Source organism: Lycorma delicatula, chromosome 4 (assembly GCF_047948215.1).
Source record: "Lycorma delicatula isolate Av1 chromosome 4, ASM4794821v1, whole genome shotgun sequence".
In the NCBI taxonomy this organism is placed as follows: Eukaryota; Metazoa; Arthropoda; class Insecta; order Hemiptera; family Fulgoridae; genus Lycorma; species Lycorma delicatula.
This window is the reverse complement of record NC_134458.1, coordinates 65,734,007-65,748,864: the sequence shown is the minus strand read 5'-3', so window position 1 is coordinate 65,748,864 and position 14,858 is coordinate 65,734,007. Positions and strand designations below refer to the sequence as shown.

General features: G+C 35.3%; 1 protein-coding gene across 1 annotated transcript in view; it reads left to right on the top strand.

Moving 5' to 3' along the window:
- Window positions 1–14,517, top strand: part of Dbx (homeobox protein Dbx) — a 64,139-nt gene extending 49,622 nt beyond the window's left edge. The window contains exon 5 of the mRNA XM_075361711.1: window positions 14,290–14,517. Coding sequence (XP_075217826.1) covers window positions 14,290–14,517 — 228 coding nt within the window. The remainder of the gene's footprint in view (window positions 1–14,289) is intronic.
- Window positions 14,518–14,858: the final 341 nt, after the last annotated feature.

Here is a 14,858-nt window from a genome sequence, read left to right as displayed (position 1 = left end):
ATATGTATACGTAAATTACATGTATATGTAAATTAGAAAAGTTAAAGGGGAAAGTCATCAATATATCCGAAGTGAACAAGAAATTTAAAGAAGGATCAGAAGTTGAGTTAGACATGGTTGAAGAAAACCAAAGACACCAAACACGGATACCGCGTGCCAGTTATATTATTCGTCTGTGGGAGAGGATTTATCTAATTATAATCTTATTATTATTATTATTGAACATAAAACGTGGTGAGGGGAGGATTAATACGATAATGATATGATACCTGAGTACTATTAAATAATTAAACGAAGTTTAAAAATTTTGAGAATGGAATTCTCGGAGAGTTCGATGAAACAAGGGGTTGTTTTATACGATAATTATAATCGTTCATTTTCATTTCATTAGTAGCCGTCGGTCGGTAAACGAATCGAGCCTGAAATTTTTATGTGTTTTTTTAATACTGATTTGCTTTAACCCGCTTCTGTGTTACTTGTATTTATTATTTACACGTACTCCCAAAAAAAAAAAGATTAACACCAGAAGGAGAATAGGCAGACTTTTACTATCGATGTGCACGAACTAGGAGGGAGGAAAAGAAAATAATTTAACGATAAATGCGACTTTATATCGAATAAATTAAGACTCCAGTATCAATCTACATTATAAATCAGAGATTTCGCAAAAAAAGTAGTCTAAAGGAGCGGTGGATCGGACCATTGTAATTTCCTTGCGACCCTCTCAATCAACCTGTCAACAGCAGGCTGGCCGGGCCAGGCGGTAGCGCATGCGCCTCGGTCGCTTTATCGCACACCCCACCCGCTCCGTCTTCAACCAATAAAAATTCTCATCGATAAAAACCATCCGCGGTACCTCACCAGAGCCCAATAATAATATTATCACTGAATTTATTTCTATCTGTCTCCTCTAAATGCTTTACATTACATTCGCGGGCCCCCTCGCTCCGTCTTCATTTTCTCACTCCCTTTCTGTCTCTTACGCGCGCGTGCGTAAACACATAAACGCCTGCTCGTGCACGTACACATATTACAACAGAGTATCGGCTTCTCACACCTAAGGGTATCCATCTTAAAACATACAAAGTCGGCTTACGTTTAATTTCGATCGGGGAGTCGCATTCGATGATTAAATTCATTGCGATCCTTCAGTCGCTAAATTCTTGAAGTATTTTCCTAGAAATAACGAGGGCGACACCCGCGCAAACCACTATTTCATTTTTAAAATTTCATTGTACGTGCTTTAACAAAAAAAAAAAAAAAAGAAGTCTTAATTCGAAGACTTTAACCGAGTTCTGAAGTCAGAGATTGAACCGAGTGTATTTTTTTCGTAACTCTAAGTTCCGTTACGTTTATAACATAATAAATTCGGTACGGATTCCTCCCCCTATTCGCGAGTGATATTATGTCGATCGAAACCGACTCTGGATTTCTGAAACCGCAATTACTGAATTACTTATACCGAATTGCATATTCGGTTTCACGAACAAAACGTCAAACCCTACTTATAAAATTGTATAAATAGTTGGATTTTAATCATAAATTTTTAGCGTTAAATTGCACGCATTAAGCCATCGGTAACAGTAAAATAAACAGTAATAATAGAATAGTGTCGACGCCCGATAATTTGTACCTGTTATTATTTTTTAATCGATTCATTTGCGACATAATAATCATTTTGATTGCTATACACGATTTCTTACTCGGTTTATCAAAATTAACTTTTTTAATCGTTCTTTCTAAGGTTAAAATAACCATTCCCGATTATAATAGCTACCCGTTGCAAAAATTAACCGATAACTGAATTACAGTTGTTACAGAAACGCCTACATTGTATAAATCCAACGAGAAAAGACCGGTAATTAGGCGGTTAATTGGGCATATTAAAAAAAAAATTATGCGTTTTACACGAATGATGATTGGAGTAAACTCGAATCATCATCAATCATCGTGTTAATTAGTGACACGAAAAGTACTCAAAAAGAATCAGAAGTCGGCAGTAATCTCCGTTATTCGGATATTTTTTAAGACAAACTTCAGTAATGATGTGAAATGGAATAATTTGACAAAAAAATATATAGGAATAAATTAAGACTAAAGCTGGCACTTAAACGGATTTCAAGCATCAAGATATATTATCACAAGTGTTTTTTTTTTGTTCCTACACTAAATTAGGTTCGAAAAACTCACCGACTTAAACTCATATATTAATTAATTAAACACTCGCACAGCGATATGCGTATATATAATTTATGATTATTTATTTATTTCACCCTTTAAAACAAAACAAACATCGAATAAATATTTGGAAAATTAGGTTGATGGAACAAAAATTTATCGATCTTGAATAAAAAGGTCGTTAAGGTCCGTTATCCTCTTTCGTTATCGTACGTCTTTATTCTTTCACGTCATATAGGAAATAATAATCAAATATCTTAATAATTTATTCTGCCTAATAACAACCACAGCAGAAAAATACACAAAAAAAAAACATTACGGTAGAAAATAAAACGAATTAAAAAATATATTTATTATAGTATTTGAAAGTCCTACTTTCATTTTTCCAATTTCCAGATCAAAAGGTAACATTTTTATATAGATTCTAATTTTCATAATTATATAACTACTAAATATATTTCTTTATTTAGTAATATATTTAAAAAAAAAAAAAAAAAATTATGAAAAAGTAAGAATGACTAACCATAAATAAATAAAATTTAACACGTTTTCTTCCTTATTTTTAAACTATACGCATTATTTGCGACAGGAACGTATTGCAACCATAAAAAATACTAGAAATATGAAATTCGATGTAAAAAGCAAAATTAAAAATGAAATATTGCCGGTATTATAAGTCACACTCGATGGATTTCATAATCTCAAATATTTCCGGTAAAACATGACACTATGACGTTAAAAATCCAACTGATACAGGCCGACAGTGTTAAGGCTTAAATGATACAATCGGTAGGAATGTGAACTGATGGGTGTACTGTTACGGTATCCTGAACCAGAGTCAATAGTATTTATCTTTATAGCCCATTCAAACGAGTAACCGATGGTGGTGTAGTGGACACCGTAGTGTCCCATCTAGCCTAATCAAACGTTTTTAAATTTCTCCTTAGAAGGTCGAAAATATAGCGGATACTTTTATTTAGCGGAAAAACCTTTTTATACGCTGAGACAGCAGAGAAATATACTTGCACGGCGAATTCGTCATGAATTTAAATACTGTATACCGAGGTAGTGAAGAAGTCTACTTCGGAGCCAGTTTTTTGTCTACATAACAAATAAATCTTGCGATAACGAATGAAATCACAAAAGAATAAAGAGGATTTACTTTTAATGTCTCTTATATGTTAATAATTTAGCCGAACCTACCGCATCACACTGAATAAAGAAGTGTAATGTACTAAACGCTACTTTACAAAGTAAAAAATTATTAAAAAGGGTTTTCAATAATTTTGAAAAGCGTTTTTTTACGCGTATCACCACACGGCTTCTCTCGATTGTACCTAGGATATGCTTGTGACAGCCAATCGAATCGATATCGTTACAAATCTAGACGGGCATTAAAAAAATTCATTTCGGTAATTCGGTTTTCATATCGGCACACGAGTATCCCTATCGTTCATAAAAAAAATACATAGTCGTGTTTTTTATCTGTGTAAGTGTACATAGAGGGCCATACACACATAATCTGTGTGTATGGCACACACCATAAATGAAAGTGCGTGCACGTACACACACACACACACACACACACACACACACACACACACACACACACACACACACACACACACACACACACACACACACACACACACACACACACACAAGTGTTTGATTAATTACTTTTCACGTCATTAAAAAGGAAAATGTAATTTAACCGTATTTCTGGCATAGCTTACGGCATTACATATAGATTTTTTTTCAGTTACGAGAATAAAAAAATTAAAAATCCCTTTTTAAATATAACATCCGAGTCGTATCCACCGTACGAAAACATAAGCTCACCGATCGCCTGTAAACTCGGTAGGGCTCAGTGAAGTTTGAAATATTACTAATTTTGAAAAGGTAGTAAAACGTTCTTCGTTAAAAATACTTTGTAAAAAAAAATCTTTGCAGAAAATATTGGTGATAAAAATTTTATCCGAGTACGTAAAAATATGTGAGAATATATTCTTACTTTAAAAAAAAAAAAATCTATAAGGCGCTAAATAATAATTTATAACAAAAATTAATATTTATAAAACATATCAATTCATAAATGAATACGTACTCAAACTAATATAAAGTAAAACTGGTTTTTTATATATATATTATTCATAAACTGATAGAATATAATACATTTTCATTGACTCAATGAAAATACAAGTACCGTGATTAAATAAACAAATGAACAAAAATGACATTCTAATAATAATTAACAGCTGATCGGCTAATATATGAGTAAACGTAAATTTTTAGACAGAAATATTCAAACTAAACGTACCTCACCTTGTTTTAATAAATCCATCGATCATCTAGAAGCGTTTAAAATATGACCATAAAGAATATTTAAAAAAAATTAAAAATATTTTTGTATTGAAAACATTCGCATTTAAAGTGTCTAGAATATTTTCGGCTGCTTTCTTGAAGAAATAGCGCTCGAGAATTTTTCTTCTATCCCTTCGCATCACACCGTTTACCTGAACGATTTTTTTGGCGAAAAAAATAATAAAATCCGAGTCGACAAAACTTATTATACGTCACGTTTTACTGTATTAAGTTGTTTACTTTAAACTTTTAAGTTATTATCTACGAATGTTTTTCTAAGATCGTGCGGTAAAAATTTATTTAGGTTTTCATTTACGCAGAAGACAACGGGTAGCCTAAAACTAATACTGATTTCTTACCTTTGATAGAATAGAACGCAAAATATAAACGAATTATAAACAAATCGAGAGAGACCGTTACGGTCGTTCGAGAATAGAAGAAAAGAAAAAGTTCGATGAGGAAAATCGAACCTTCAGAATATACGTTAAGAACTGTAACGGATGTTAATATTTAGACACACTCGATAATAACTCGATTACGCAGCGACGAATCTGTAGAAAGCTTAAACCAGCACAGTTACAGTTCAATCGAATTAAGATATTAGAACGGCCTACGAGATCTGTTAAGAAACGAGATAGAAAATACTTCAATTTCTCGCTCTTTAATTATTTAAAATAATTTTAATAATTAATTAAAAGCGAAGTATTTTAGAAGAGAAGATATACGTAAGGCGTGTAGACGCCTTATTAACTCCTTACTCGATCTAGAAACGGAACGTAACCGGTTAAAGCCTTCCCTTTCGGTATAAAACGTATAATGAACCGTTAAAAACCTCGTTTAGTTATAGCGCTGGATCAAAGGAACATTTTCGATATCACGGACGATTTTGAATGTGAATACCGTCCCGAGTTTCAGGGCGAGCGTAGAGATTTAAACTTGTTTTAATGTAATTTTAACAAATCTCTTCTATAGATAAAAGGTAAATTATAACAGTCGAAACTCGTTCATAGATTCCGAAAATCCGATTTCAGTATTAAATCCCATTAATAATCAATCGTGCGACGAGCGAAGCGAGACGCCGTCAAAAGTAACTCCAGAATCTCAGACGGAGCTGATCGACTGCAAGCACACCGAAATCGTTAAAAAAAAAGTATAATATGTAAAAAAAATGATAATATCAATTTCTATGCTTAACAGTAACCAAAATCGTATTAGACGTTTTATTCAAGCGTACCGCCGTTTCGGAGCGGCGATATCGAGTATCGAACAACAAATATACGATACCCACCGTCACTTTCTAAAACGATAAACAGAAATTATTTCTCGATGATTAATGTAGGTAATTATTTTAGGTTGTGGCAGATCCGTTAAAAAATCCGTTTACGTTATCAACCGATACATCGTTTCCGAATCGCTTGATTTCTGAACACAACAATAATATTTAATAAAATGTATTATGTACAATAAAAGTTAACGTTTTTAAGACGACATATTTTTGCCGTTTTAATGTACCAGTTTATCAACCGTGAATCTCTTCAAAAATTCGCCCGAATTTTAAGTAATATTTATTTTTTAAATAGTCTCCTTCGAGAGAAATCATTTCTACTGCTCCTACAAAATAATATAATATTTATTTTTTATCTAAAAACATCTGTATCTACTGTAAAATGTGCTGCGGGTTCTTAATAACGGTGCCTAGAGTACTACTACTCGTAAAGAGTTCATTTTCAAAAAGAAAAAATATGTAGAAACATCGTCATATCGGATTTGTCGCTCCGCTAAAGCCTATCGTAATAAAAAATGTCGAAAAAAATGTTGAAGTTGTTATCGATGTTTTCTTTACTAAAAACAAAAAAAAAATTACTTTGTATTCCAATTATGTAAAAACGAGACGCTCGTTCGCCGAGCCGGCTATGCAAATTCGATCCCCGCTGAAAGCTCGTGAATAATTATGAGTCGTGAATATTACGTATTCTCGTTCCGTTGAAGAGGGATTTAAATCTAAAATTGCTTAGTACAGAGATCACCGCTACGAAACGGATGCGTCAGCCCGTCGAATTTACGTCGCCGAGCGGGGAAAAGTCCGAATCGTTATGGATTCTATCTTTCTTTAGAAGGAACGGAGGGACGTGCGATGCAAATAACGACAAAATTTGTGCGGCTTATTACGATGTACATAATTTGCACCGGAGTCGGCCGGAATTTGAACAGACCTCGAATACCGAGAAGGGTCTTGTACGGGGTGCTAATTTGTGGAAGGGTCATTCTAGGGCCGCAATATACACAGCGAGTCCGGTGAGATACATTGTAACGTGCGGAGTCATCATTTCGTCCGTCCCTAACGAAACTTCGACTCACCGGACAAAAACAAAATATCGAGTAAGCCCAGACGTAATTTTCACTTTCAACAACCATAAAAAACCATTAAAAAAAAACTACAGATGTACCGCATATTCAGTCGTTATTTTATTCGACTGATATCCGAGTCATCTTTTAAATGTAGTGATCGTAATCGTTCTTCAACAGGTCGTACGCACGATTAGAGTTGTGAATTCATAAAAAGATCCCTAACAGTAATACAAAGTTACACAAAGTAAAAAAAGTAAAGTAATACAAAGTTACGAGAGAAAAATACAGAGAATGACGGAGACTTTGACTTATACTATAGAAAATAATCAACGCTATTCTAGCGAAGATATGAAACGGAAGAGGCGAGAGTCGCCCTGCGAAGAACAGACAAAACCGATTTATGAATTGAAAACCGAAAAACTAAATTCATTTTATTAAAATTTTTCTAGAACGATATAAAAATATTTTTAACAGCGTTTTATTTTCCTTGTTCTTAAGCTGTACATAAACCGTCCTGAAAGTCGCTACAAAATTTATACATTTTAATTCTTTTAGATAAAAATGTTTTCCAGGTCGCCGACAAGTTTACGAATTTCCAAAAAGTTCCGGAACGAATTAATGGATTTTTTGGTATTAGATTTAAATTAAAATTACACGGTTAGGCCTTTTGATAACAGGCACGTCACACCCTTAGTGTGACCTTCAGGTAGATAACAGGACGAACCTATCGACAGAATCGCCCGCACAGTACCGATGTATTAATATAGCGAGTGTGGCCGATCCGACTTCTGGGTACCCTTCCCGGAAGAAACGATTTAATACAGGTAAAAGATGGGTCAAGGTGGAAACGATCGACCGCCAGAGGGAGTGCATCAGGAGATGAAGACATTTGATTGTATGACACTCTTATTGAGATTCAGCTCATCTACTGCATTTTAGTAAATGATCTTCTTCGATCAGAAGAAGAAAACCTCGACGATCAGAAAAGGCAAAAACGACGCTGACATTAGATGAGCGCTTATCACACCTCTTGTGGTCATCTTTTTACCGCCGTCGACCTCCTTAAAACTTTCATAATATTCGTTATTTTGTGTGTTCCCTACCTTCAGAGTTTTAATGTTTCCAAACTCTTTTGAATTTTTACCTTACTTAACACCGACAATGATCGTAGCACGATCCTCTACTTTCACCGACGCAATAATTTGTTTAAAAAAGATAACCCCGACGCACAACCGATAAGAGTCGAGCAAAAATAATCCGTTCGACTTTTAATAGCTAATTTCTTTTCAACTGATACAAATCGCTAGTAATATGTTCTGAGAGTTACAATACGACAGTCCATTCCTAAATCTCCTGAAGAAACTGTTCGTAACAAACCGAATTGTCGCGGAAGAATTCAATGTGCAGGTTGTGAACCCTATGTATGGAACTTAAGGAACCGGTAATCCAATAACTGAAACGTATTAAAATGCATAAAAAATATGTTATTAATTTTTAAATATGTGCCAAAACGGCCAGTAAGTAATTAAATCAATTCTACGACATGGAACTATCGTCGATGAAGAACATAGGGCGCGGGCGCGCTCCTGTGTGTTGTTCGCACACCCGTGCGCACGCACACACACATACATAATTATAGTTTGCTAGATCTTCAAACACCTGCAGCAACATTTCAAATGACATTAGATGTTAAATACATTACTACAGCTACAAAAAGAATATATACGTGGTGATAAAAATAAGGTAAAGAGCAGAATACAGCAGAATATTATAAAAGAAAACAGAAAAAGAGAAATAAACTAAATATCAAAACATATAATAAAATATATTAAAAAGGCGTAAGAAAAAGTCTCAGTATCAACAAAAAACACCGACTAATGCGCTTTGAAAAACGTAACATCCGAAGAATATATACACACACCGAAGAAACGTGTAGTCGTGAGAGCCGTTTAGCGACGTTTATTGTGCCGGAACCTGGCAGTAACATTCATTAGAACGGATAATTTTAAAATGAACACGTCGAAATAAAATTTAGACAGCCTAAAATTGAGGTTTTTACCCAGTTAAATTATTGTTATTAATTATTAACTTTTAAATTATCAAAAAATAGCCGTAAAATACCTTCCGCATTCCTTCAGTATCAGCCGATATAAACGCTGATCAAACGGCGTGATTGGATGATGCCGTTGATCATACGATATCATTTTTACAGAAAAAAAAATGCATATTAATATTAATTCTTACTGGTTTTCATACACTGCGAAGGTTCTTTAACGAAACAGTCGGGGAAAATTTGTAATAAACACGAAAAACAATTAAATTATAACCGTTTTTATTTTCGTCATAAAATAACGCTTAAAAAAAAGATTTTAAAATCAGTATTTACGTAAGTTTGCCCGGATAGGAAATATGTGTCTGCTTCGGATCGCGCTAAATTGTCGTTCCGTATGATGGTTCCCACGACCCCCCCCTTTAAATCGTTTCCACACCCCGTCCGTCCACCGACTTGTGTGCGTGTTTTGCGGCTCGTGTTACAACGGTTATTTTGGGGCGTGCTATTCGACTTCTGCTAATGGACAACGTAAACAAACAACCGTCCGGTCAAATAGTGTAGCGCTGGGAAATATAAAATAAACTGCGGTAAATTAACGGCAAAACCGATAAAATTTCCGGATGATTTTTAGCTTTTTAATATAAATTTGAATTTTACTACTACTACTACAAAGCTGTTTTAACAGTCTAGAGGAAAAATATGGGTTTTTAAGTTTTTAATTCATATTAATTACAATTCATATAAAATAAAAGTTTTCGTGAAGAAAACTTTATAAAATATTAATAAAATATATAAAATATTCATCGCGACGCAAGAAACGATCTATGTGTTTAATATAAAAATCATTCGATCGAGTTACGACACCACGTCGTCATTAAAAATGCTTTGATAAATGAACATGTAAGTATTTAAAAATTTAATTTCTATCCGTCTCAGTTTGTAAACCTTTAAAATTGACAATTTCAAGAAACTGAAAAATGTTTTATCTTTATACAGCAGTAAAATGTTACGATAAATCAACAACCCTTTTTTACCATTGATCGAATAGCGATAAATAAAGGCCACTTTATTTACAGATATATTAATAATTTTACTATGGATAATATTAATATTTTTTTCGTCAGCTTTTATTTAGAAAGACACAATATGTCAGAAAGTCATCTTTAGAGGCGCACAATATACCAGCTTCTCCCAGGCATATGATAAACTTTGTAAGAAAGTATTCATAAAAACAGTTAAATCACATGCAAAGGCCTGGTACACGGATAGATAGATGGTTGTTAGCTGCTAATCGGAAGATGAGGGTGTGTTAATATAGACGTCAAGCAGTAAGTTCACCGTAGTGAAGGTCTAATCCACTCTTTATATTACGTAAAGAAATCGGGAATTTGTCGCTCAAAATAAATAAAAGCGATTTGAAAATTCTTACTTGTAACATTTTTGCTCTGAAATTCATCCTGACTGAAAAAAAGAAATCATAAAAATTCCGAGTGTAACTGATGGCAACTTTTAAAAATAAAAGCTGCTGATATAATTATAGCGACTAAAACATTTTTTTTTTTCTGTAGCATGCAATCCTAGTGAAAAATATATATAAAAATAGCTATCGGCAAGAAAATTTTCTTTGAAACTCCAGAAAGAATTTTCAGGTAACTTTCCGAGCGTTTTAATGGGGGTCGAATACCCCCATTAAAGTTAGATCGGACACATTTTTTTAGGTAACTCGGTATATACAGGAAGAGAATTTTTAAATATTATGGTAATTTATAACGAAATAAAGCCTAGCGACACGAAAAAATGCTCAGTACGCAGGCACTTATCGGAGTAATAGTCTATAGAGAACCAGGAGGTTCCCTAACCGCGAATAGTGATGTCCGATTCAAAATCGGACGAACGTTTAACGAGTTTGTGAATCGTATACGTAAAAAAAAAGATACGGCTTAAGTTGATCTACACTTTCTTTTTCCTGTTTAGCCTCCGGTAACTACCGTTTAGATAATACTTCAGAGGATGATATGTATGAGTGTGAATGAAGTGTAGTCTTGTACATTCTCAGTTCGACCATACCTGAGATGTGTGGTTAACTGAAACCCAACCACCAAAGAACACCGGTATCCACGATCTAGTATTGAAGTCCGTGTAAAAATAGCTGGCTTTACTAGGACTTGAACGCTGGAACTCTCGACTTCTAAATCAGCTGATTTGGGAAGACGCGTTCACCACTAGACCAACCCGGTGGGTGATCTACACTTATCTAACTGCGAGTGTCAAATACTTTTAAAATAATGATTGTGTTCGGCTTTGTATTTCTTACAATTAGTCGGTTCTGCTAGTCGTAGATTTGAAACTTCGCTCATAATGCTACTACATTGCAGAAATATTGCGTAAAAATAGGATTTTTTCCCCCCTATATCCCCGAGCCGGACATCCAATTAAGTATACTCGGCTCGGGGACGTGTCCTTACCGGATCTTTTAATTGCCTGCCTCTAATCTCCGACGGAAGAAACCAGGCCCGCTATACCGTTCCCAGCCCCCCCCGCCGGAGACCGGGTCTCGGTCTTTCCTTTTTGCCAGCCTCAAACCGACGGCGCAGAAGCCGAAGCGTATCTGGGAACCACACCGCCGGCCGGATCTCGGTCTTTTAATTAATCCACACCTAACGGACCCCAGGAGTCCCCGCTCCATCACGGAAACCCACACACCAGGGCATGTGAGCCCTCAGGAACGGGGCTGTCGCCCAGCCCTGCTATAAACTGAAACCCTCAGTATCCCAGTCGTCTTGCATCATCTTCTTTTATTCTGAGGACTGCTCTTGCAAATATTGCAAAATTATGCCAGTTTCCGGACATAGCCAAGAGCACTTCGAGAGCTGCTCCGGTCGGGTATGCATCAGTCCTGCATTTATACGATGTTTCTCCCATCGTCTGCGCACGAAAATAGTGTGTTCGGCTTCGTCAACCGCATCGCAATAACAGCAGATGGGTGGCTCTCTCCTGCCAAACCTATACAGGTATTGTTCAAACGCACCATGTCCCGACATGAGTTGCGTTGTATGGTAATCTAATTCGCCATGAGAGCGATCTAGCCGAGCATCCAGGTCCGGGATAATTCTCTTGGTACATGCGGCCACTGTTGAATCCGCCAAAATAGGATTACTGCTACCTAAAAACACGTTTACCGGCACGTCACAGGTAACTAATGAGATAGCTTTTTAAGGTCGGTTTGATTAAACCAACTCTTAATAGATCCGGAACGGTAAGCTATCCGCTCATACGTACGACACCAACCTATCCGTTGATTAGGTAAACGTTCATACGTGCATCTTACTTAATAGGGGAAAACATCACACCAAATTCCTTACTCGCCATCCCAACCCCATTTTCCCACAGACTGGGCTAGCTTTGGGACGCAACGCCCTAAGCTGTCCAACCAAAACACATTTTCTTTAATAATAAACAAATGTAATGAAGTACAGGCCCCAAAATCGCTTCCGGTGCCCTCTTCTCTCGAGAGAACTACCTCTTAAACAAAGGATTTCAGCCCATACTGGGCGGAAAGAGAGAGCGTCACGGAAGATAAGGTCATTAGCGCACCGTTCCGACGGATACCTACCGTTAAAAACCTCCATTGGATGGGAACGCAGTCCAAATTTCACCAAATGAATCAACGCCACTTTCAATTTGTAATCCGTAAGCACATTAAAATCATCCAGCAGCAAAGGACGCATGCCCGTATACTGCGATTAGTAGAAGGGTATTGCATCCTCCGATACCCTTGTGTTCCGTTTCATACGTGCGGATATCATTTGTGAAACCGGTGCGTTGTCAATTATGAGTTGTCGTTCCGATGAAAGGTTTCCGACATCGCACTCTCTTACAACGTTTCTGTAATTTTTTTGTAGCTAGCGTTTTTTCAGTTTGACATTTACTTTTTCGTTTATTATACATATTCTTAAATAAGCCAATACAGTATTAAAGTCGATGTAAAAGATTTGCCGATTTCCTACACCGCTATTTAAAATATGACAGTCAACGTCTACACTTTGCGACGCCGCGATAAAATTTAGTACCTAAGTTAATATGTACACGAGCTAACATCGGGTTAATGTGAAAACTTAAGTGGAGCTTCAATAGCTTAAATAAAATTAAACATTCGAGGAGAATTTTATTTTATTTGAGACATGTAATTTTCAGGATGAATATTAATCCACGATATAAATTATATCTAATGATAAACGTAACGTTAACCTACTCCTACTCCTGCCGCTTTCAAAGTTTCGTTCAACTCGGTTGACAGGAAAATCAAGTTTTTATTCTCTATGGAGGTTCGATTAATCGCTCAAATGAACTCGGTATGCGACCCAAAAAATCTGATAAAAAATTATAATAAATAAATTTTGTGGGCGTATCGGTGAAAAAGCTAAAGTTTTGCAGGCAGTAAATTTAATGCAGTGGCAAAAACGTAGTGTACATTTCACGAACCGGAAGTCACCTAGATCGCGCCAATAAAGTCTGTAATCGGATCAAACTTAAATTAATCGACTGAATCCATTAAAAATAATTTTTCTGTAGAACTCGGTAAACCGAGTTCAGTCGCTTAGGAATATGAACGTAAAAATGAATCGACAATTATTTTTTTTCTTGCCGATAGAATACCGAAGTGCAAGTTCATTTCTTCATTCGAAATTTCATCGATGATTTTAAAGGATGCGAAACCGTTAATATACATAGTACCTCATTTACATATAATAATATTTATTTCTTTTTGTATCTTCGATCCCGCATGATGCAATAATTCACCGATAGGCGCAGAGATGCTGATAAACTTCATGCAGTCTACGATATGTCTTACAATAACAGAAGCTTTTTGGGAACAGTTTAAATTTCATTAATTATAGTAAAATTTCTTTGGTCTTCTTTTTTTACCGAATTGAAGTTTTAGTTGTTTTCCTGAAATCCATATGTTTTAATTTTGATAAGAAAAACGTTTACATTTACAATGTTTAATCTCTTTTATCGAAAAAAGAAAAATTACATGACTCGTTCACAGATATTATTAAAATGTAATAAGACTGTAATATTTTAAACACGTTGTTTTTTGTTTTGTTTTTGCCAAAACAACATTTCTTAGCCGTAGGGATTAAAAACAGAAAGATGTAATATCTTTTTGATAATCCTATTAGAGTTATTAATTATTTTAAGATATTACATGTCAAACAGATTCATTCTTCGCTAAGCACTCTTTATCCCCCACTATCCCTCAGAGTTAGAATATTATCATTATTGATACAATTTTGTTTATTTTAGTTTTATTTATAATAGATTTTGTTTATAATTTTTTCAAGGTAAAGATTTGGTTTCAAAACCGGCGAATGAAATGGAGGAATTCGAAGGAACGTGAATTACTGGCGAGCGGAGGCAGTCGTGAACAGACTCTACCGAACAAAAACAATCCTCACCCGGATTTGAGCGATCTAGAAACCGACAGAAATAAAGCGGACTCTATGCTCGAAGAAGAAGATGAACATCATGAGGACGACGAAGAAGAAGAAGAAGAGATCAATGTTACGTGACCCCACGAGGAATAACAGGTAAGAATAAAACCCACCGTTGATTCTGGAATAATCATTCCTTAATTTTATGAATAAAATACTTCAGTTTTATATCTCGTTTACCACTCGGCACACGATGCGTTGAGGTTTTTAAGATCAATATCTTTTGAAGATCGAGAAATCTACACTCACTCGCTTTAGCGTTAACGCTTCTAATTTTAAAGAGTAAAATAATATAATTTTTATTATGTATTGTAAAATACGTGATATCTCCGAGATAGAAAATTAAATTGATTAAAATGAAATATGATATCCTGAAAGTCTCCATGGGTCTTTCGTAGCTGCTTTAGGCCGTAGGCAGC